The sequence below is a fragment of the Bos indicus x Bos taurus genome, chromosome 10 (assembly GCF_003369695.1).
Source record: "Bos indicus x Bos taurus breed Angus x Brahman F1 hybrid chromosome 10, Bos_hybrid_MaternalHap_v2.0, whole genome shotgun sequence".
NCBI lineage: Eukaryota > Metazoa > Chordata > Mammalia > Artiodactyla > Bovidae > Bos > Bos indicus x Bos taurus.
This window is the reverse complement of record NC_040085.1, coordinates 12,338,040-12,362,734: the sequence shown is the minus strand read 5'-3', so window position 1 is coordinate 12,362,734 and position 24,695 is coordinate 12,338,040. Positions and strand designations below refer to the sequence as shown.

Here is a 24,695-nt window from a genome sequence, read left to right as displayed (position 1 = left end):
CCAATCTATTCAACCTTATCAGCTGCAGGTTTGGGGTGTGTGTGTGTGTGTGTGTGTGATGAGACCACTTCATAGGGTGTGTTTAGTTGTCTCTCTTTGGAGGAGGTCAACACTCACTCAAAAGCAGATCCATTAGTTCATTTGGGGTTGAAAAATGGTGATAATATCCTAATACCACTTCTTCTTTTACAAGCTGAGAATCTAAAGCATTCCCACTCCTTCACTCATGTTTACTCTGGTTACCCAGTGGGATGGCTTGTTTAGGAAAGACAGGGCAAATGTTTGATTATTTTCCTTTATTTATCAGTTTTCAGAATAATGAGTTGGTTCCTCTAACATCCTACAATGGTGAATCCTCTAATTAGTTTTTTAATCATTGTAAACTTATTATACATGGATGGATTTAAATTTATTATAGATGGATGGATTTAAACTCATGGATGGGTTACAGATGGATGGATTTCATTCAATGCATGGCCGTTATTATTTTTACTGATGCTCATTGATGCCCCACCAGTGGCTATCCAGGCCTCAGAGCTGGTTCTTGAGCTCTTTAGACATGAGCTCATCTTTAAGAACCTCCTTGCTGCCTGGTTTAAAAAGTCATCCTGATTTAATTTATATCTATACATTCCCAGACCTGGAATCAGACATTTTTCTTTGGCTCCTTTTAGTGGAGAATGGTATTTTGGTGTCATTTTATTTATTTATTTTTTTGGTCTCACTGCTTGGCATGTGGGATCTTAGTTCCCCAACCAGGGATCAAACCCAGGCCTCCTTCACTGGAAGTGCAGCATCTTAACCACGAGACCACCAGGGCTGTCCCAGAGAGTGGCATTTTGAAACCATATTCCAGCTGATAGGCATGGCCTTTGCTACTGGGTTGGTCACTGTTTCCAGGATCTTTCAGTGGATAAAACAGAGAAAATTTTTTTTAAGATAAATTAATTTGTGAGTTCACACTGATATTTCTAAGTCAAATTCAGGACAGCAGGATTTTCGCTTAAATCTCTTCTATTTTGTCTGTTATCTTCTTTCTCCTAAGCTGAGAATACTGTTTCTTAAGGCAACTGGGGATAACAGAGCTATAGCATCATATCTACTATTACATATATCATCAGAGTCCTGGGAAGTAGATTATTCATTTACTTTATCACCTGTTATACACCCAACCATCTCAGAACACAGGAAACAGCCATCACTAAAAATGTGATTATTGCAAACAATGTAAACTTTTTTCTGCAGTTCTTTTTGTCCTTAGGTATAGACAGTCAGAATACTGTGATTTAGAGGCACAGGCAAGAGAGTTGATGCCACCAACTGCATACATATTTAGGCTAATTTGTTCCATTCATTTTCCATTTTTAGGGATTTCTTTTTTAAAAGAATAATTTTGTTTTATAATTATATAAAATATTTACTTTATTCCAAATGCAAATTTATAAAACAAGGTGAATTTTAAAAATGTCTAGCTTCCATCACTGTCTTTGCTACTATAGTAACAATATATTTTATATTTGCTTCAATTGACTTATTTATTTAAAAAATATTTATTTACTTATTTGGATGGTCTGGGTCTTAGTTGCGGCATGTGTAATCTTTATTGTGGAATTTGGGATCCTTTTTAGTTGTGATATATGGCATCTTTAGTTGCTAATCTTTAGTTGCGGGATCCTACTTTCCCAACCAGGAATCAAACCCAAGCCCCCTGCGTTGGGAGTGTGGAGTCTTAGCCATTGGACCACCAGGAGAGTCCCCACTTATTTATTTATTTTTAAATTTACATGCGGAAAAATTCATTTTCTGTGGCGCACAGTTCTGAGTTTTGACAAATTCAGAGAATCGTGTACCTCCCTCTGCAAACAAGACAGAACTTTGATCACACAGAACAAATTCCTTTGTGTTGTCCCTTTGTAGTGAGATTTGTCCCACCCCATCCTCTGGCATCACTGGTCTGGTCTCTGTTCTGATAGTTTTTCCTTTTGAAGAATATTACATAGACAGTATTATACACTGTGTAGCTTTGCTGGGGGAGAAGGAAATGGCAACCCACTCCAGTGTTCTTGCCTGGAGAATCCCAGGGACGGTGGAGCCTGGTGGGCTGCCATCTATGGGGTCGCACAGAGTCGGACACGACTGAAGCGACTTAGCAGCAGCAGCAGCAGCAGCTTTGTGGGGGGAGGGGAGTCTTTCTTCCATTTAGCAGAATGCATTTGAAGTTCTTCCATGTCATAGGCAGTATCAGTTCTTTGGTTCCTGTTGCTGAGTGGCACCCCATTGTTTGGACAAACCTCTGTTCATTCATTTACCTGTTAAGGGACATCAGGGCTATTCCCTTCAGATGTCTTAGGAGTTTGTGGCCTTTGATGTGGCCTGGTGAGTTTGGTCCTTTCTAGACTCTCCAGACCAGATGGCAGAAGAAAATAGTGGTCTGCTCTTGCTTTCTCAAGGACCATGGCCAACACGAACCTAATCCTAAGAAGCAAATTTCTTGGCCAAGTTGGACCCAGAATCAGTCTTTGCAAACAAGATCCCAGCTGATTCTTAGGCCCATGAAAATTTGAGAGTCACCATTTTATGGCCTCCATAGTTTGGAAGTCAAGCTCATCCCAGCCTCAGGCTCCCTCCTCCCCACCAAGCAGGCTGAATTCAGGGCACCCCGGCTGTGACCAAGGACAGCAGATTGTGCAGGGAATCTGGGCTGAGCCCAGTGCCTGGCACCCAGTAGATGGGCCAGCCATGAGGGGTAGGGGGAAGCAGATGAGAGCACCAAGACTTACCATGCTCCATTCTGTGTGAAACCATTTGGCCCCGCAGGGCTTGAGGTGGCAGGGTTGCTGGCTGGGGGGTTTCTCCAGAAAGGAACATTCATAGGGATCCAGCACTTCAAATGTGTCTGTGTTCTTCCTAACACAGATCACCTCCCTCTGCTGGGTCCCGCTCCCACACTCGACGGAGCACTAGAGGAGGCGGCAGAGAAAGACAGGTGTCACGTGATAGGAAGGGGATGGGAAATACCATCCATCGAGGAAGGTTTACCAGAACTTTCCATCATTGCTTCAGGGAGGTCCCAGTTTTCCTGACAGCTCTGTTTCTGGCATGGAGAGCACCTGCCCTGAACTCTCATGTCTCAAGGATGCTGGTGGCTGAGATCCTGATGCCCTCAGTAATATGGGAGTGAAATCAGGTTTCCCATAGGTTATCCTGCAGAGCATGCCATCCAGTCATTTGGTTTTGTCTGGTAGACTGTGACACCTCTCATTGTAAAACAATGAACTAACATTTAGCTTATCTGCTGGCCTTTGGCGGGGTACAGCTGGGAATGAATGCTTTTCCCAGAGTCTGCATGTATGTGGGTGAAGTGCTACATTAAAATTCTTTGGGATACACAAAACTCATAAGAAGACCACAGACTTGGAACAATGTCCCTTATGATCAGCCCTCCCCTCCCAACAGGCAGCCAGCAGAAAGATCTGCCCACAGAATCCAACTCCCTGGCTCCTTACTTGGAGCCAAAGCTCACTGAGGTTGTGATTGCAAAGAGTCTAGTCAGATAATTACATGTCTTGCTTCATTGCATTAGGTTATGGAAATATGATGCATGTAACTGCCCATTACTTATTTTAGTTAGTATCTATTACTTTGCAAAATGTTTTCTGTTCATGTTTGGTGTACTCTTATTACCTTTTGATTGAAAAAATTTTATAAGCTGTGATCTATATACTTCTAAAGACTTTAAAGAAGCTATTGCGTTTATGAAAAGCCTGTAAAAATGTCTACAGCTGCAACTCTTAATATTAGCCTTGCTTCTGTATGCAGGCACATGGTGAAATAAAAAGGACGGTGGGGGGGAACCCATGTCACCACACAGCAAAAAAAGCCCCTCAAACCCAAGCTAACAGACTACAGATTAGTCACACAGCCCATGATAAACATCTCCATCAGCAGTTTCCACTTTGAGCCTGTTTTCTGCCATCTTCACAGGTATACAGAAAACTACAAGGCTTCTTAGTTTTGGAGCTATCTGTTCAGATGTTAGAGAATAAATGTGACCCAGACACAGGGGCAGACAAGAGGCCTGCTCCTAATGGCTAAAGACTGTGGAGGACTCTCCCGCCCCACAAGAACTAAGACAATCTAAGCGTGAAGCAGGGCTTCCCAGGTGGCTCAATGGCAAAGAACCCGCCTGCCAATTCAGGAGACATGGGTGCTATCCCTGGGTCAGGAAGATCCCCTAGAGAAGGGAATGGCAACCCATTCCAGTATTATTGCCTGGAGCATCCCATAGACAGAGGAGCCTGGTGTTCTACAGTCCATGGGGTCGCAAACAGTTGGACACAGCTGAGCAGGCATGCACACACAGGGTGAAGTAAACCCAGAATTGACAGGGAAGGAAGAAAGAAATCATCTGGCATGAGTAATAGACTGGTGGAATATCTTATGAATAAGAGTTGGGCTACTCCATTTCCAGAGTAGGAAAAGGGTCCCTAAACCTGAGAAGTCTCATTCTCTTGGGACAGGTCCTCTACAAGCCTCAGTAGGACCACTGCTAGCGCCTGTGCTCACACCTTCCAAGGGAGTCTTTTCCCCAAAGTCCGCAGTAAAACTCCCAGGGAAGGACTCAGTTTGACTCAGCTTGAGTCACATGTCCAATCTGGACCAACCACTGTGACCAGGCCAGTGGGGCATTTGAGGCCAACTCTCTTTCAAACCATGGGTCTGGAAGGAATATTTCCTTTTATATATTGAAGTCAATTAATGTTTAAGACTTACTTTCAATAACTAAGCGTGCTCTATTTCATTTTCTTTGGGGATAATATCCAAGTCCCAGGGCAGGGAGGTGTCAGCAGGCTCTGACAGTCTTATAAATTCAGGAACAAAACCTGGTCTGCAATCAATCAGGTCCTGACTCTTTGGATGACAGGGTGATACATTCCATGTTTCTAATCTTAGCAGAAATAAATGCTGCCTTCACCAGGATTCATGTGATTCTCATTCTCTGAGTGCTTGCACCCACGCTCAGTCATGTCCAGCTTTTTTGTGACTCCTTGGACCATAGCCCACCAGGCTCCTCTGTCCATGGAATTCTCCAGGCAAGAATACTGGAGCGGGTTGCCATTTTCTTCTCCAGAGGATCTTCCTGACCCAGGGATTTAACCTGCATCTCTTGCGTCTCCTACCTTGGCAAGGGGGTCTTTACTACCTGAGCCACTGGGGAAGCCTGTTCTCTGAGTAGGTCTAGAGTTAATAGGAGGCCCATAAATGAAAAAGAACTGAATCCTGCTCCCCTCTCTTCTTCCTCAGACACTGGTGGACACGTGAGTTGAATTGCACCAGTTATCTGCTCTGTGTGAAGGCTGTCATGGTCTGATACTACAGTTTCACACAGGATTCTTCCCATTGTCTCAGTTCCCATAGATTGCTCTTGTTCAGTCGCTAAGTCATGTCCAACTCTCTGTGACCCCATGGACTGCAGCCTGCCAAGCTTCCCTGTCCTCCACTCTTCTCCCAGAGTTTCCACAGATACTTGGTGTAATTAGTGTCCCATACACCGTTCACTTCTGAATTATCTTTGGGGTTTAGATCCTAGATATTTTGCTACCAACAATGAGATAGAAACATTGGCAGAAAAAATAACAAACATGGAGAAGAGGAAATGAATATTTATTAAGTACTCCCCATGTCCCAAGCAACAACCCTTTTATCTAGAGTGTCTCATGAAAACCCAATAGCAACTCTAAAAAGGTGGTACTATTATTCTCCTATCTGGATGAGGAACCAGGCTCAGAAAGGTTAAATTACCCACCCCAAGTCAGAGAACTAAGGAGACAGAGAGCTGGGATCAGTTATCAAGTATGCCTAACTCTGATACCGACTTGGGTAGCATTGGTAGTACTTGAATTCTTTCTTTTCTGAATTTGTTAATATTCTACAGTTTGTATTATAAAAACATTACAGGGAATTTGAGGAGAAAACATTTGCTCATGTTGTTTATATAAAAAGCTATACTTTGAAGCGGTTGAGATAGGGTTCACATACTTTAACATAGTCTGGTTTTCACTTGCCATTATTTGTACTTTCCACATCTTTTAATTATCATTGTTGTTGTTACATAATACCTTAATGAGTTATAATATGCCATAATATCCCTAATTGCCCTGTTGTCACGAACATCTCTGTTGAAAACCCCTTTTTTTCCTCCTGTTAATTATTTCCTTAAAATGAATACTCAGGAGTGGGGTGACTGGGTTAAAGCAAATGAACATTTTTATGGTTCTTGACTTTTATTGCCAGATTGCTTTCCAAAGGGGCTGTATCAATTTACAAGTTCAAGGCAGTCCATTTTTTTCAGGGTCTGTTTTTAAAGCTACTTAAAAGAAATAAAATTCTATATGGAGCCGGAGGTCCAGAGAATGTATAAATCATGATCATCAGCCAAAATTCTTCAGCCCTGGGAGCCAAATCCTAGATGGTCTGAGAACTCAAAATACTGATGGTCATCATAACAGGGCAAAGAGGGAATGATTGTAGGGGGCTCATGTGCAATTTTGGAACTCTAAGGAAAAATTAATTGATCAGTTAAGTTACTTTATTGAGGTATTTGGTGTTCTTGGTTCTTCATAATGAACAAACATAACCTTCTGTTTCTGCTTCTTTCCCCCAGCTTTACTGAGACGTAACTGGCAAATAAAATTGTAATATATTAAAAGTATGCCCATGATGATATAGTATTCATATACATTGTGAAATTGTCCTTACAATCAAGTTAACGCATCCATCATCTCACATATTTACCTTTTTTACATGCATATGTGAGAACACTTAAGTTCTACTCTCTTAGTAAATTTCGATTACACAGTGCAGTATTATCTACTGCAGTACAGACACCGTGTTTCACACTAGACCACTCCCCCCGCCAGAACTTGTTCATCTTATAACTGAAAATCTGAACTCTTTTACCAATCTCTTCCTAGTCCCCTCACCCCCACCTCCCATCATTCTACTGTTTGTCTCTTTTCAAAAATTCTGTATTTATTGTTTTTGGCTGCGCTGTGTCTCTGTTGGGGCACGAGGGCTGTCTAGTTGTGGCACATGGGCTTAACTGCTCCAGGGCATGCGGGATTCTAGGTCCTCGTCAGGGACTGAATCTGCATATCTTGCACTGGAAGGCAGATTCTTAACCACTGGACAACCAGGGAAATCCCTCTATTCTCTTCCTCTGAATTTAACTTTTTTTCAGATTCCACTACTTGTGGCACCACTGCAGTATCAGCGGCGTGTGTGGTTTACTTCACTTAGCATAACGCCCTCCAAGTCCATCCAGGTTGTTGCAAGCAGCAGGATTTCCTTCTTATTTTAAAGGCCGAATAATATTCTATTATAAACAAATACCACATATTCTTTACCCATTCATCTGTTGACAGACTCAGGTAATTTCCATGCTTTGGTTACTGTGAATAATGCTGTTACCGACATGGTAGGGGATGCAGGTATCTCTCCCAGATAATAATTTTCTTTTCTTTGGGTATACATCCAGAGGTGGGATTGCTGGATCATATCCATTTCTGCTTTTGACTTTCAAGTACAGGCCAAACTGACTTTATTAACAACAGCAATACAATAAGAGCAGTAGAAGCTACAATTTATTGTGTAATTGTACATTAGGCACTGCATCCCATACTTGGTAAACATCTCTTCGCTTCTTCTAAAAATAACCTTATAGGTGCTGGCACAATCAGCATTGTATAGATAAGGAAACCATGCTGGACATAGGCTTCCTGAGGGCAGGGATATTTGTTTTGCTCAATGATGTAGCCCAAGGGTTTAGAAGAGCACATAGTAGGTGCTCAATAAGCACTGTTGACCGAATGAGGCTCCAAAGGCATAAGGAACTTCTCTAGGGTCATGGGTAGCACAGCTGAGATTCCAATTTAGCATCCCTGGGAGACACCAAGCCCTGTTTCCTGACCCCTCTGCTATGCTGCTTCTCACCAGGGACAGAGACACATCGGTTCTGGCCACTCACCTGACTCCAGCTCCCTGCAAACCACTCCACCTTGCCCGTGCAGGGCCCGTTGTCACACGGGGTGGCCTCCGCTGGCCGGTTGCTCCCGCAGCCCTCCAGGGGCAGGCTGCTGACGTGGTTGGTCATGCACACCACCGAGCGTGTCCGCACTCCAGCCCCGCACTCCGCCGAGCACTGTGAGACAGGACGGGCACGTTAGAGAGGAGGCCTCCCCACAGGTTCTGAAGTCACTCTCAGAGGAGGTGAAGGAGGTCAGAACCCCCCGTTTCCCTCCCAACTCTTTCCCTTGGAAACCGCTGACCCTTGTCATTCAGTCTCCTCCATTATGGGACATCAGTATGGCACCCAGTCTAGGTTTCCCGGGACAGTCTTCACTCCAAATATCCTGTCCCACGGCTGTGACTAATACAGTTACACTTGTCAGACTACCTGTTCTACCTGTTTCGGCTTTCAAGTTCAAAAATGCAGTTAGTCCCCTACATATAAAGGAGTTCCTTTCCAAGTGTATGTGTTAGTAGCTAAGTTGTGTCCGACTCTTTTTGACGCTATGGACTGTAGCCTGCCAGGCTCCTCTGTCCATGAGATTTTCCAGGTAAGAATATTGGAGTGGGTTGCTATTTCCTCCTCCAGGGGATCTTCCTGACCCCGGGATCGAACCCGTGTTTTCCAAGTCTCCCTCATTGCAGGCAGATTCTTTTACCACTGAGTCACCCAATTTGTTCATAAATCCAACACACTTAGCCTAGGTACCCAACTAACACAATCAGCTATATAGCACTGTACTGTAATAGGTTTATAATACTTTCACACAAATAATACAAAAAAACCAAACACATACAAAAGAAAATATTTTAATCTCACAGTACAGGCTCTTGAAAAGCACAATACAGTGCCAGCTACATCACCGCTGCTTTTATGCTTGCTTCTGGACATCCTGGGCTTGAAATAAAGATACCATACTGCATATGGCACTGTACAGTAGAGTACACAAAAGCAGGACCATTTGACAACTTATGACAGACACGTGAACTAACTTACGCGACTGAACATGTGCACGCACGTTTGCATCTTTGAAAGCTCGAAACTTGAAGGTTCCTATGTAGGGGACTTACTGTATAGTCAGCAGCAGAAGGAGAGCACGAGAATTTGGGCACATGCTTGCCTGCTAGTAGCTGAGTCTGGCCTGGTCTGGGACAGGAGGGTAGAAGTCTCTCACAGGACACTGCTGCCTGATACTAAGGCAGGTGTTTCCATCTCTCAAAGGCCACAGCTAGAGGAGAACTGGGAGGCAGACGGAAATAAAGGGAGAGCTTGGTCTGGGAACCAGGCACATCAGTGTGTGTCACATCCCTATTATCTGTGTGGCTGGGGCTTCCCTGGTGGCTCTGATGGTACAGAATCCACCTGCAATGCAGGAGACCTGAGTCTGATCCCTGGGTCAGGAAGATCCCCTGGAGAAGGGAATGGCAACCCACTCCAGTATTCTTGCCTAGAGAATGCCACGGACAGAGGAGCCTGGTGGGCTACAGTCCATGGAGTCGCAAAGAGTCGTCAGACATGAGTGAGTGACTAAGCATGCACACACATGTCTGTGTGTCTGGGGGCCCACGACCCAGTCCCTTATATCTTTTCCATTATTACCTGGATGGCTGGACACATTCCTGGCAGGAGGACTCTGGTTCTGCACTGTAACCAGGTTTCCAGGGGTTTGTAGGCACATTACAGGGTGGAAGCACCCTGAGGGATTCTTCTAAGGGAAATGGTGCAGACTTGCCTAACTGATAGGGAGGGACTAAGAGGCAGCCACTCATACCTCCATCCTGGTTAAACTTGGTCTTCTGAAGAATTCAGAAACCCAGACACTGCTCATCTGATGAGCAGTTCAGCTGCCTTGGTCAGAATACTCCTATTGCCTGTCAATCAACAGCTTCCATAAGAGTAGGCAGGCAAAACCATCATCTTCTCCCTCTCCCTCTCCTACCTTAGGCATATCTTTTAATTGTGCTTAGTATTTTTTCCTAAACTTTTTTTTTTGTGGTAAAATACACATAACATAAATTTTAACATTTTAATAATTTTTAAGAGTACAAGTCAGGCATTAAGTATATCCACAATGTTGTGCAACCATTACTGCCAGCCCTCTCTCTTCTAGGGCTTCCCTGTGGCTCAGCTGGTAAAGAATCCGCTGGCAATGCAGGAGACCTCAATTCGATCCCTGGGTTGGGAAGATCCCCTGGAGAAGGGAACAGCTACCCATTACAGTATTCTGGCCTGGAGAATTCCATGGACTGTGTAGTCCATGGGGTCACAAAGAGTCAGACACGACTGAACGGCTTTTATTTCACTTTCTCTCTTCTAACATAAATCTTATTTTTGTCTCTGATAGATGAACTCATAATGTTTTCCCTTGTACACAGGTAACTGGTGGGATAACGATGAACTACATACACCTTTTAGCTCATCTTTGACACCTGACACCAGAGACCCCCAAGGTGGCCTGGCTACTGGGAAGAGGAATGTTGTGAACGATTCTGAGTTTCTAAGAAGCAGGGAAGGGGCCTGTCATTTGCTGAGTGCCTGTTCTATGCCAGATGTTCCCAAGATGTAGGAAAGGTATGATGCATTTATGTACTTTATTTAGAACTTCATTATTTAATATTCATATGATGTGCTAAGGAGAATTAAGTGAGTTCTTTCACACCCATGTCTTGATCTCTGAGGCCCTTAGTCTTCATAGGAGCACAGGGAGCCTATGATAGTTCATCTCTAGGCCTCTCCCCAAAAGTCAGAAATCACCCTTGGGATTTCCAACTCGAGATTCATGTCTGTGTGGTTTGGGGCACCTCCTGGTGCACACTGCTGCCCATCAGCCCCGCCTGCCTGCCTTCCCTCCCGCTCACCCGCTCGCTCCACTCGGTCAGGAACCAGCTTTTGGCACAGGGCCCCATGTCGCAGTTCTCAATGTCATTGGGCCGGAGCTTCATGTTGCATTCCTCGTCATCGACCACGTCCCCGATGTTGCTCACACACTTCACATCCCGGGTCCTCTGTCCCACTCCACAAGGCACCGAACACTAAAACGCAGCAAGTGCACGTCAGCGCGGTGGGCAGTGCTGAGTCTGAGGGCCCCCTCCCGTCAGGGCACCCTGGTCCTCCTAACCCACCACCTGAGCAGAGGGCAGGGTAAGGAACAACTCTTGGGTTGCTGTGTACCCAGCCATGCGATGCTACCTGGGGAGGATCCCAGGCTTCCTTTGATCTTTTGGGCCTCAGTTCTGTCATCGTGAAATGGGAGAGCAGGATGGCAAGGAGGAGTTGACTCTAGCAGTCACTGGTCTTCACTCCACCATGACACAGGAGAGAGGAAACCTGTGTGCACATGGCTCCCATGGGTCACCCTGATGGAAAGTCAGCCCTTAAGTCTACCTGGCAACCAGCACTTCCTATGCTTTGCAGAAAAGTCCTTCCAGAAAACTGCAGGAAGCATCCTCCTGGAGAGTCCAGGGTTCTCCCACATCAGGTCTGGGAGGGGGGAGGCGGCAGGGCAGCCGCAGGTCTTGCACGGGGAGCTCCAGAGCAGGCCGCCCCACCCGCGTACCGAGGTCCAGTCCGTCCGGATCTGCCACTCGCTGCAGATCTTGAGCTGGCAGGTGCTGGTGGTCTCGGGCTTCTCCAGGTGCTGGCAGCGGTAGGGCTGCACCGTCAGGCTGCGGTTGGCGTACACCTGGCGACACAGAACCTGGCGGTGCTGCATGCCCAGGCCGCAGGTTTTGCTGCACTCGGACCACTCCCCAATGTCCCAGCTAGCGCAGGGAGGAGAGAGCGAGAAGGACCATCACTTCAGTCAACAGGAAGAGAGCATCTCACACGGAAGCTGGCTGAGCCAATGCACACAGAAGCATCAGAATCGTTGGTTACGGGTGACCCCCAGCCTAAAGCGCAGCGCCTGGCAGCCTGCCTCCACCCACAGGCCTCCGTAAAGGATGGGACTCTGTTCCATACCCTATTCATCAGTGATTAAGACCCAAGAAGGGACTAGTGATTCTTTTTTTTTAATCTAGTCACCAAAATAACTCAAAGGTGAGTTTTATCACCCTGTAGTACATTAACCCACTTTGAGACTAACTTAGTAATCTTATTCCAACCTTCGTTATTCTTCATTAACTATTTACACCTCAGTGTCACATATTCTCCTCTGTCATCCTGCCTTGTCACTTACTTAAATAAGACATTAGCACATGTCCATTGTGTCTTTGGGTAAGAAGTATGTTCTTATTAGTTTGAGAATTATGTTTTAGCCCCATTTCAGGGCTTTCCCCCCTTGTTCTTCTAAATTGTTTTTTTGTTTTTGTTTTTTTTTGGATGTGGATTATTTTTAAAGTCTTTATTGAAAGTATTACAATATTTTAAGAAATATTTATTTTTTATTTGTGGCTGTACTGGTTATTTGTTGCTGCACACTGACTCTCTCTAGTAGTTGAGAGCAGGGGGTTGGTTTCTAGTTGCAGCGCACAGCCTTCTCACTGTCGTGGCTTCTCTTGGTGTGATTTCTGGGCTCTAGGGTGCAGGCTTAAAAGTTGTGGTACACGGGCTTAGCTGCCCTGTGGCATGTGGGATCTTCCCAACCAGGGGTCGAACCTGTGTCCCCTGCATTGTAAGTCAGACTCTCAACCACTGGACCAACAGGGAAGCCCCAGATTTATTACAATATTGCCTCTGGTTTATGTTTTGGTTTTCTGGCCATGAGGCATGTGGGATCTTAGCTGCCCATCCAGGATTGAACTCACACCTTCTTCAGTGGAAGGTGAAGTCTTAACTGCTGCAGTTCCAGGGAAGTTCCCTGCCTTGGTCTTCTAAAAGTGTCCCATTTATCAGTCAATAACTAACCCAATACCTCTCCTGGGACGCTCCCCAGGCAGACATACTTGTGACTTTGATAATTGTGTCTCTGTACACAGCTCACCTGAGCACTGACCACACTGGATTGTAACTCTTTGCTTCCCTCTTTGTTTCCCTTATCAGCTAAAACCTAGTTGCTCCAATTCACCAAAGGCTTCCTGGGAGTGTGCTCCTGTGGAAGCACATTCCAACATGAGCTCCTGTGTTAGTCCTGAAAGACAGGCATGCTTTCTAAGCAGATTGCATTTTATGCACAGACCAAGTTTCCTTTTAAATCAGATGTAGGCTGATTTAAAAAGCAGATTATATTTACTACTAGGGTCCTATGCAAAAGCAACATGAGCCAGAAACACGCGATCGAAACAGAGAGGTCCTCTTACAAGGCTGGGCAAGGGAAGATGTTGCAGGGCTCCTCCTCGGGGGTCGGCTTCATGGTCAAGTCACAGTAGCTCTCAGGAACCTCTTCGTGAGTGTTTCTGTTCACACAGCGGAAAATAGGGTACTGTGATCCTGCAAGGACAAGAAGAAGTGTTTGAACACTGGGCTTTGGATGCAGACATGCAGAGATCCTGGTGCTGGTGAAGAGAAGCCTCAGAAACGGAACTGTTCACACACACACACTCCTCCATCCTGAGTTGTCAACACCTCCTGCACAAGGGCTTTCCCAGGCTCTGTAGGGGGCAACAGAGAACAGTAGGAATAGTTCCTGTCATCAAAGGTCTTATGACCTATTGGGGGACATGGTTTGTACATGTTCAATGGCAGATAAAAACAATTTTCCTAAGAGTTCAAGACAACAAGACAGATTGCTAGGCAGGGGAGTGATTATAAAATGAACACAAATAATAACGTCTTGAAGATTTTCTGGAGACGTGAAAGAGAACAGGTCTCGAGGGATCTAGCTGCACCATAGAGAGAGGGTTGATTTTGGGTAGCTGTGCACACGTGTGTCTTGGAGGGAGGAGGCTGTTCAGGTTGTTGACCTAGAACAAAAGTGCATGGCAAACTGGCCTGTGAGTGTCAGGTATGTTGAAGAGACAGTCAGGCTGGGGCAGAGAAATAAGATTCAAGAGAGGCTAGAAAAGCAGCTGGCTTTGCCTTTGCAATCATTTTTACACATTCCCCTAGTAAAGTACTGATCTGATGGTATTTTAGTTATTTGAGTATATGTCTGCCTCTTATGAGATGGCGAGCTTCTCGGGGACAGGACTACTTCTTGCTCAATCCTGTAACCCCAGTACAGCAGGGCAGTGAAGTGAAGTGAAGGAAAGTTGCTCAGTCCTGTCTGACTCTTTTCGACCCCATGGACTATACAGTCCATGGAATTCTCTAGGCCAGAATAGTGGAGTGGGTAGCTCTTCTCTTCTCCGGGGATCTTCCCAACCCAGGAATCGAACTCAGATCTCCTGCATTGCAGCTGCATTCTTTACCAGCTGAGCCACAAGGGAAGCCCAAGTTTGTAAGTGCTCATAAAAGTTTGTTGAGTAAATATTTTTCAGAGGTCTAAAATTTATTTGTATTTCTTTTCTAAAAAATTACTAATGGCCTCAGATTGTTTTAAATGCACAGCTGAGTATTTCGTGCTTAACAAAGCATAATCTATTTTGGAGAAAAAGTCAGAATTTGTTCAGTGAACTTTCTAGCTCTCAACTGGGGGAAAAAAATGTGGATTCACTTCTGCCTACCTCTCTCTGCTACCCCCTGGTGGCACCACTGAAGAATTACTTATGAGTGTTTAAAACTGACTGAATGTGCAACTCCAGTGTCTGAGGAATAAGAAGCTTTTTTTTTTTTTAAACAAATAATTGTCTACCCACCCCACCCACCCTAGCCCCAGTCTAGGCCAGTACCTGAATCCTGCTAGGCAGAACACTATCATGTATCCTACAGCTTTGTCTCAGTTCTGTTGCTAATTGGCCAGGCATTTAGAGTTTCTGAATTTCAACTTGCTACAATTTTAATTGTAACTAGAGGGATAACTTTGAATGTTAGTGTCTCTAAATACTTCACCAGCCACAAAGAGTTTCGATGCTCCTTTAGGCTGGTCTTGGGTGACACACTGAGCCAGAGGCTAGCTCTTGTAAGAAACCTGATGGTTTGTAGGACGGTTTTGAATCAGAACAATCATTTGTTTAAACTACTCATGCTGTGAAAATTTACAATGCCGCTACAACTTGAGACCATTATTTTAAAATAATGTTCCAATTAAGCATCGTTATTAGCTGAGTAAAAAGCAGTGCTGGCTATAAAATTAATAGGAAGCAAAAGCTTCTGTGGAATTAAATTCTGTCCGGTGACAAATCTGCTTCCATTAAGAGATTTTTTAATGAAATTCAACAAACATTAAGCACACTGTGCTGAGTTATAAAGATGAATAAGATTCAGTTCACAGCTTGCAGGATACCCACTGGGACTCAGCCATTAAGGGATTAAGTAAAAATCGTATTATTTAGCCCATCCCTTTCCCTCCAGACCATGTGGGTTAAACTTTTCTACTTAGAAGTTTGTGGACTGGAAAGGAAAAGTAAGTACCCCAACTGCTTGGCATTAATGAGGGGAGAATTGAATGTCCCTAGCTAAAAGGATACAGGTTACCCTAGGAATACTCTTGGAAATATGGATCCTGCTTGGGGCTGTGTGCAGATGGCCACTGCCTGCCCCCTTCCACCTTCTTACTGCCTGTACCATATATTTGTCCATTGTCAAGTTCCAGAGATTAGTCAAGGAAATAAATTCAGGGGCACACTTTCTCTGATGGTGAGAAAACAATAGCTCTATAATTCTTGACCCAATGACCAAAATGGTTTCTTTCTTTGGGTCAGTTTATATTTCTGCAAAATGGCACCTGGCCATCTCTTCATTGCCCAAGAATGCCACACAATTAGTCCACTAAGTGCTAGCCAGCAAGAATGGGGTGGGGAGGTCAGGTGCTGGCTGGACTTCAGGCAGCAGGAAAAATCTGGGATCAGTTGGTTGGGCTGGACGTTGAGCATGTTAATCAAAATGGAAGTACATTCCACTGGAGCGGGGAGCATACCACAGGTAAAATGAGGCAAGTCAGTGAAGGCAGGGGCCAGTGCAGACGTCAGTGAGGGACTGTGAAGAGAGAGGCAAAATAAGGAGCAAGAAAACAGTAAACGACTCTAGTCTTTAAACTCAGGGATCAGCTGAGCCAAGCCAAGAATTTGACCAGATAGACAGAGGTCTGGGCAATGACTGAGCAGAGTATGGGTCACTCTTGTCCAGTGGTGACAGAGTTCTTTCCTGTGTCGATGCTATCATGGTGCTGAAATTTTAACCCGAGAGGCATGTGTAGTCAGTCTGGCAAGCGCTGCCAGGAAGGACTGGAGAAGAGTTTTAGAGAGGGTTTTTGTGGGGACAAATAATGAGATTACAAAGCAAGTGAACTTGGGTTTTGCAGAAAAGAGAAGAACAGCCCTGGCAGGCTCAGAACTTCTTGGTTACGGCATACTTATCACTACACTAAGGACCACGAGATGAGCTAAATATTTTGTGCATCTGCACTGCCTTCCTGCGCTGCACATCTGAGACCATCGCTGGCTGGGAGCAAATCTTAGAAGGAGCAAAGGGGTCCCTCCATCGTGCCTGGGACAGAATAGATAGGCACCATTGAATGACCACCTGGATGAGTAAGTAGCATCTGTCCAGTGAACACAAAGCTGGGTGAGCAGCAAGCAGGGTGGCAAAGGGCACATGCTGTGTCCTTGTCCCATAAGACAATGCCTTACGGTCTCCAGACAGGCCTACATCTCATCTTACTGGAAAGGCTGGGCCAGGCTACATTTAAAGGCTGAGATGGAAGAGACTCTTCTATACCTGCCATCCGTGGCATCAAATCACACAACAACAATTTTTATCCTTTTTATAACTGCCTTGATTTCATCTAGTTCCGAGTATATTTGGTTCCTTTAACTGGCATCATGTATGTATGTTAGTCGCTCAGTTGTGTCTGACTTTGCAACCCCATGGACTCTAGCCCTCCAGGCTCTGCTGTCCATTGAATTCTCCAGGCAACAATACTGGAGTGTGTTGCCAGTCCCTTCTCCAGGGTATCTTCCTGACCCAGGGATCGAACCCCCATCTTCTACATTTCAGGTGGATTCTTTACTGTCTGAGCCACCAGGGAAACCCCTTAATGGGCATCATGTGTATGTGACAATGTCCGACTCTTTGCCACCCCATGTGCTATAGCCCGCCAGGCTCCTCTGTCCATGAGGATTCTCCAGGCAAGAATACTCGAGTGGGTTGCCATGCCTCCTCCAGGAGACATTCCCAACCCACGGAAGGATCTTCCTGACCAAGGGATTGAACCCCCGTCTCCTGCATTGCAGGCAGATTCTTTACCATCTGACCCATCAGGGAAGCCCATGAATACTGGAGTGGGTAGCCTATTCCTTCTCCAGGAGATCTTCTTGACTCAGGAATCAAACCAGGGTCTCCTGCATTTCAGGCAGATTCTTTACCATGTGAGCTCCCAGGGAAGCCCAACAGGCATCATACCATTACCTAAATGGTAGAATATTTAGGGATTAATGCATGCTGATCTTGAGTTTCTGTGTCAAGTACATTTCGCATTGCTTACTACACTAAACTGATGTTGTGACAGATCCTCACTAAACTCTTTTTGGCCTTAATGTATAATTATCTCTTGCTTTCTGCCTCTGTGAAGACACATTTAGCAGGCATTTACTTTCCCTCGTAAGGCTTTTATAAGAGAAGTTGGTACAATGACTCCAGTTAATGTTCTCTGTGCAGGTATTAAGTATAAGCACAATAAAGCCTCCATAAGTCAGCACTCCAGTTCTGAAAGCATCATGGAACTAGCAAAGCTTCCGATAGAAAGGGCTCCAGACCCCAAGAGGAACTAAAGACTTAAATTTGATTCTCCAAAGCCACTAAGTCAGTGCTCCTATGAAAAAGGTAAAAGCTTTAGAGGTGGTTGTGAAAGATTTTTCCACATGTTGATTATGCCGAGGTTCCCAAATTTTGTGTTCTCAGATACAAGTCTCTTTAAGAAAAGGGAAAAAAAAAAAAATCCCCAAACCAATACGCTGGGAGCTTCACGGTTTCCCAGTTGCAGAAACTTTCTGAGATACAGCTTTTGTTTCTATGATAACCTCCCCTCAAAGAACAGCTGTTTTAGGATCACAAATAGCACTTCACTGCAAGCAGGAAGCTCTTACCATATACACGAAGGAAATCATGACTAAAAGATTATACATACTCTTAAAATGAGATCTAAGGCACCTGGAACAGAGAAGCAGCATCAATTTCCAACCCAGGTGCAGAACATTAGATCAGGGGTTTCTGGACATCGTATCCCACATCTGTCTTAACTTTGGAGTGTTTAAGGACTCAGGGTTGTGAGCCCATGTCACAGTCCAAACTGATAATGATATTGACTCTTTTACACACAGACAGGCTTGGCTTCAAATCTGTTACAACCTTGTTTTATTTATTTACATTAATTTGTATTGGAGTGTTAAGGGTCCCTTGGACTGCAAGGAGATCAAACCAGTAAATCCTAGAGGAAATCAACTCTGAATATTCATTGGAAGGACTGATGCTGACGCTCCAATACTTTGGTCACCTGATGCAAAGAACTGACTCATTGGAAAAGACCCTGATGCTGGGAAAGATTGAGGGCAGGAGGAGAAGGGACAACAGAGGATGAGATGGTTGGATGGCATCATGGACTCAATGGACATGAGTTTCAGCAAACTCTGGGAGATGGTGAAGGACAAGGAAGCCTGGCATGCTGTGGTTCATGGGGTCTCAAAGAGTTGGACACGGCTGAGTGACCAAACAACAAATAGTTGCTTTAAATGCCGTGTTAGTTTCTACTCTGCAGCAAAATGAATCAGCTCTACATATACACATATCCCCTCTTTTTTGGATTTCCTTCCCACTGAGATGGACATTTAGGTCACCACAGAGCACTGAGTAGAATTCTCTGTGCTATAGAGTAGATTCTTATTAATTATCTATTTTATGCTTAGTAGTGTAAATATGTCAGTTTCAGTCTCCCAGTTCTTCCCCTTCTTCCCCTCTGGTGTCCATACATTTGTTCTCTTATGTCTGTGTCTCTATTTCTGCTTTGCAAATAAGATCATCTACACCATTTTTCTAGATTCTGCAGATGTGTTAATATACATTTGTCTTTCTCTTTCTGACTTACTTCACTTTGTAACAGTTTCTAGGTCCACTCTTGGCATAAAAACAGAAATATAGACCAATGGGACAGGATAGAAAGCCCAGAGAAAAACCTGTACACATACGGTCATCTCATCTATGACAAAGGAGGTGAGAATATGCAATGGAAAAGAGCCTCTTCAAGAAGAGGTGCTGGGAAAACTGGACAGCTACGTGTAAAAGAACAAATTTAGAACATTCTCTAACACCATACACAAAAATAAACTCAAAATGGATTAAAGACCTAAATAAGGCCAGACACTATAAAACTCTTAGAGGAAAACATAGGCAGAACACTCTTTGACATAAGTCGAAGCAGGATCTTTTTTGACCCACCTCCTAGAGTAATGAAAATAAAAACAAAAATTAACAAATGGGATCTAATTAAACTTAAAAGATTTTGCACAGTAAAAGAAGCCATAAACAAGAAGAAAAGACAGCCCTAAAAGTGGGAGAAAATATTTACAAACAAAGCAACTGACAAAGGATTAATCTCCAAAATATACAAATGGTTCATGCGGCTCAATATCAAAAAACAAACAACCCAACCAAAAAATGAGTGGAAGCCCTAAATAGACATTTCTCCAAAGAAGACATAGAGATGGCCAACCGATGCATGAAAACATGCTCAACATCACTAATTATTAGAGAAATGCAAGTCAAAGCTACAATGAGGTATCACCTCACACCCAATTTAAATTTCACCAAAACTCCACCCTTCCCCCCAAATCCTATTACTGGATCTTTTCTTTCCATTGGAGAAATGCTGTATACCTCCTCTGGTGTGTAGCCCCCCTTGCTGCATAAACTGACTTTGCTGGGCTGCAGTCTTGTTCCTGGTGGTCTTAGTTGATCGGGGTTAAGATAACGGGATAAATACAAGATCAAGAAATTACTGAAGAGGAGGAAGGGAGTTGTGAATGTTGGTGAGTATAAAAGCTAGCTAACTAAGCTTGCAAGCTCCAAAAGCACTTTTTTCTTCTGAAATCCTTAGATGTGAGAATGACTCTCCAGTGACATTTGTGTGAGTGTTCCATGACGACCTTGCCTTGAGTGTCAACTTGTAGATCTTGAACTAGGTGAGTGTATTCTCTGATTATTAATGAATGTCCTGTGCAGGAAAGGGTTAACTCAGCAGGCTTGGGTTGCTCAGAGCCTGTGTATTCCAAGGAGAGACCTGTGTCCAGGACTGGCCCTTGACTAAGGCTGGAGATAATTAACCTCAGAGCCCCTGGAATACTCTGCTGATGAAAGTTATTCTATGCTGGAGATCTTGGGTTGCTCTGTATCCTTTTGACAATCTAGTCTAGGCCAACAATGCAATTTATATGAATGCCTGTTTTTGCATGCCTTAAGTCATAGTTTGACCTCCGGCATGCTAGAGGCTGAATAGCTAATGTGGGAGATGCATGTCTGCATGATTGAACCCCAATAAATCCCTTGGAAATCAAAGCTGGAGTGAGCTTCTCTGGTTGGCAATACTAGGCTTATCTATAACATTGCTGGCTTAATCAAATGTAGCCCTGTGTCACTCTACTGGGCCCTAGGGGACACCTGGAGGCTGGCACTTGGCTTGGTGTCTCCTGGACTTTGTCACATGTGCTTTTCCCTTTACTGATGCTAATCTTTAGCCTTTCACTGTAATAAATCATAACCACGAGCACAGCAGCTTTTCTGAGTTTTCCAGGGCCTTCCAGTGGATCATCAGGTCTTGGGGACCCCCTAACACAGAATCCACTGCGAGCCATCCTGCAGTCAGGCTCAAGGAGAGAAGTGTTTGCCACATGCCTGAGGCCCACCTCTATGTTCTCCACTCCTGCCTGGGAGTCTGTAGAGACCTTCCTAGCCCTCACACGCGCTTACCTTTCCCGCAGGTTGTCGAGCACTCTGTGGTCCCCAGCTGCTTCCAGTTGTGATCCCGGCTCTGCCGAGGGGGCTGTGGAGCTGGTGGCACCACGCTGTCCGGCCGGTGGAGAGAGAATCTGTCTGGCTGCCTGACCGGGAAGGTCTGTGCTGATTCCAACGTGAACATTTCAGGTGCCCCACCGCGCTCGTCTGCCTTCTCCTGGTCCCCCTCTTTCTCTTTTCCCTCCTGCTGGCTCCTCCCTTCTGGTACCAGCTGGCCATTGAAGGGCTCCCCTAGGAGAGGCAAGTGCACACACCACAGAAGATGGGTTTGTATGGTGAGTTGTCAAAAGGAAATGATTCAGCATTAGAAATCAGGTAGCGTGAGATCATTTCTAACTCAAAGCATATGTATCTAAAATAAGTAGATGTTAATTTCCCTAATATTAAAATATTATTAAAAATGAATGAGAAAAAGATGAACATCACAGAAGGGAAAGTGAGCAAGGACCTGGGAGAGGCAACTTCTTTTCTTTTCATGAGAAAAGAACTACATACAACCAAAAGTCATACAACAGTGCTCAGCTTCATTCCTAATTAAAGAACTACACGAGAAAGCAGCAATAGCAATTCTATTTATCTTAACGACTGCAAGGAGATCCAACCAGTCCATTCTAAAGGAGATCAGCCCTGGGTGTTCTTTGGAAGGAATGATGCTAAAGCTGAAACTCCGGTACTTTGGCCACCCCATGCGAAGAATTGACTCATTGGAAAAGTTTCTGATGCAGGGAGGGATTGGGGGCAGGAGGAGAAGGGGACGACAGAGGATGAGATGGCTGGATGGCATTACTGACTCGATGGTCGTGAGTTTGGGTGAACTCCGGGAGATGGTGATGGATAGGGAGGCCTGGTGTGCTGCGATTCTTGGGGTCGCAAAGAGTCAGACACGACTGAGCGACTGAACTGAACTGAACAATAAAGATGAGAAACTCTGGAAACCTTTAAATCCCTAAACCCCTCATTGAAGGTGCTGTAAAACATACTTTCTCACACTGGGTGAGCCTACAAATAGATGCAAAGCTTTGGAGGGCAACTTGGCAAGATCGCTCTACATTTTAAATGCACTTATCTCTTGACCTAGCCGTTCAATGCCCATTCTTTTACATAAAGCTGTATGTACAAGTACGGCTACTAATTTGAAACACCAAAACAGTAGAATGAGTTTAAATGTCCACCAGTGCGTGCATTGTGCTGAGTTGCTTCAGTTGTGTCCAACTCTTTTCGATCCTCTTGTAGCCCACCTGGCGCCTCTGTCCTTGGGATTCTCCAGGCGAGAATCTGGAGTGAGTTGCCAGGCTATCCTCCAGGGAATCTTCCTGACCCAGTGGTACTAGTTAAAAGAAATTATACTACCACTCATGAATGAAATACTATGTAATTTTTAAGAAAAGAATGAAGCAAATACACGTCATGACTGACAGGCTGTTTGGTGAAAGAAAAAAGCATGACAGAATTCAGTTTGTATACACATACACATACGCAGACGTGGCAGGACACTTTTTGAGAGATTAACTTGTGTTTTGTTCTTTATCTCTGTTCCTCCTCCTCCTCTCCTAGTCCAAGCGGCTAAATTCTTGGATTTTCTTGCCTGAGAATTTTGTAGAAGAGAAGGCAAAAGCTACTAGAAGTCAACAGCTCTTCTTTCCCATAGCAAAAAACCTGAGCTCCCAGTAAGGATAGCAGGTCCCAGAGGAGCTGGCCCAGGGGAAGGAGGAGGAAAAAGTGGAGAGCACGTTCTAAGAGAGAGAGAGATGGAGAAGTAGGCGTCTGAGGTCTTGTGTTTCCTGGGCACCACAGACCTGCCAGGCAGGAAACTTTCCTCATATCTGGCATGTAGGGGGGAGCCTCCAGATTGATTAGGATGGAATTTTCTACCAGTTTCAAGGAAGTTTCAAATTCAGGCTAGTTTTATGTTAACTTATAGAAAAGACTGGCATGTGATGTTCCTGGTATACTTAGATTATAGACAAAGATTCAAATCGGCTTGAACACGTTTGTACATGCACAGAGAGGGCTGGACAGAGTCTTTCCAAATTGTTAAGAGAGATTGCCTCTGGGAAGCTGGGCGAGGTATGAGGTTGGGAATACTACTTTTTTTTTTTTTAATAAATAGAATTTATATATATGTGTGTGTGTATATACACACACATATAGGTATATCGTGAAGTCGTTGAGTTGTGTCCGACTCTTCGTGACCCCATGGACTGTAGCCCACCAGGCTCCTCCATCCATGGAATTTTCTAGGCAAGAGTACTGGAGTGGGTTGCCATTTCCTTCTCTAGGGGATCTTCCCAACCAAGGGATTGAACCTGGGTCTCCCGCATTGCGGGCAGACGCTTTACCATCTGAGCCACCAGGGAATAGCATATATAGGTATATACCTATATATATATATATATATATATATCTATAGTTGCCATGCCCTCCTCCAGGGGATCTTCCTAACCTAGGAAGACATGGGTTCGATCCCTGGGTTGGGAAGAATGGACAGAGCAGCCTGGCAGGCTACAGTCCATGGGGTTGCAAAGAGTTGGACAGGACTGACTACACACGCATCGTACACATATAGAACCCGCCTGCCAATGCAGGACACGTAGGAGACGAATTCAGTCCCTGGGTCGGGAAGATCCCTGGAGGAAGGCATGGCAACCCACTCCACTATTCTTGCCTGGAGAATCCCATGGACAGAGGAGCCTGGCACGCTGCAGTCCATAGGGTTGCAAAGAGTTGGACACGGTGACTAGGCACAGCATGGCAAGCAGTTTTAGGTTTACAGCAAAACTGAGTAGGAAGCGCAGAGTTCCCTTCTTTCTCCTGCCCCCACACATGCACGGCCTCCCCCATCAACATCCCACATCAGAGTGGTACATTTGTTAAAACTGATGAAACTACACTCGACGTATCCGAAGTCCACAGATTACATTAGGGTTCACTCTTGGTGTTTTACATTTTGTGGGTTTTGACAAATGTGTGACATCTGTCAACATTTGCAGTATCACACAGAATAGTTTTGCTGCCCTAAAATCCTCTGTGCTCTGCCTATTCATCCCTCCCTCCCTTGTAATCCCTGGACACCACTGATCTGTTTACTGTCTCTGTAGTTACATCTTTTGCAGACAGTCATACATACTTGGAACCATATAGTACGCAGACCTTTCAGATTGGCTTTTTTCACTTAGTAATGTGCAGCTAAGGTTCATACATGTCTTTTCCTGGCTTGATAGCTCATTTCTTTTTAGCACTGGATAATATTCCATTGTCTGGATGTGTCACAGTCCTTTTATCCAAATTCACTTACTGAAAGACATCTTGGTTGCTTTCAAGTTTTGGCAACTGTGGCGCAGTTGCATTTTACTTTACATATTTCTATTTTGATTGAATAGTGTTCAAGCATTCATTAGTTTAATATCAAATAAGGAGGCAAATTCTAGGGTTACTATAAAATGCAGTTAAAACTTAGAGCTTTCTCTCCTCTTTCATCAGCACTTTCTTATTTAGTTGACAGAATACTTCATGGTTTGAAATACTATAGGCAAATTAAACTAATAGAATCAAGACCAGTATATTGGTATAAATAAGACTGTCCAAATGTTATCAGATAAAACCTTTTAAGATCTTTTATGTGTCTTATATGCCCTAGGTGCTGTGCTAG

At 44.5% G+C, this 24,695-nt stretch overlaps 1 protein-coding gene across 4 annotated transcripts in view; it reads right to left on the bottom strand.

Moving 5' to 3' along the window:
• The window catches only part of THSD4 (thrombospondin type 1 domain containing 4), a 673,523-nt gene that overhangs the window by 6,076 nt on the left and 642,752 nt on the right, over window positions 1-24,695 (bottom strand). For all 4 annotated transcript variants that reach the window (XM_027553103.1, XM_027553105.1, XM_027553104.1 and 1 more), the window contains 6 exons: window positions 21,002-21,277; window positions 13,306-13,435; window positions 11,625-11,829; window positions 10,927-11,100; window positions 8,027-8,200; window positions 2,781-2,960 (listed from right to left, as the gene is read on the bottom strand). In XM_027553103.1, the coding sequence (XP_027408904.1) occupies window positions 2,781-2,960; window positions 8,027-8,200; window positions 10,927-11,100; window positions 11,625-11,829; window positions 13,306-13,435; window positions 21,002-21,277 (1,139 nt within the window). The remainder of the gene's footprint in view (window positions 1-2,780; window positions 2,961-8,026; window positions 8,201-10,926; window positions 11,101-11,624; window positions 11,830-13,305; window positions 13,436-21,001; window positions 21,278-24,695) is intronic.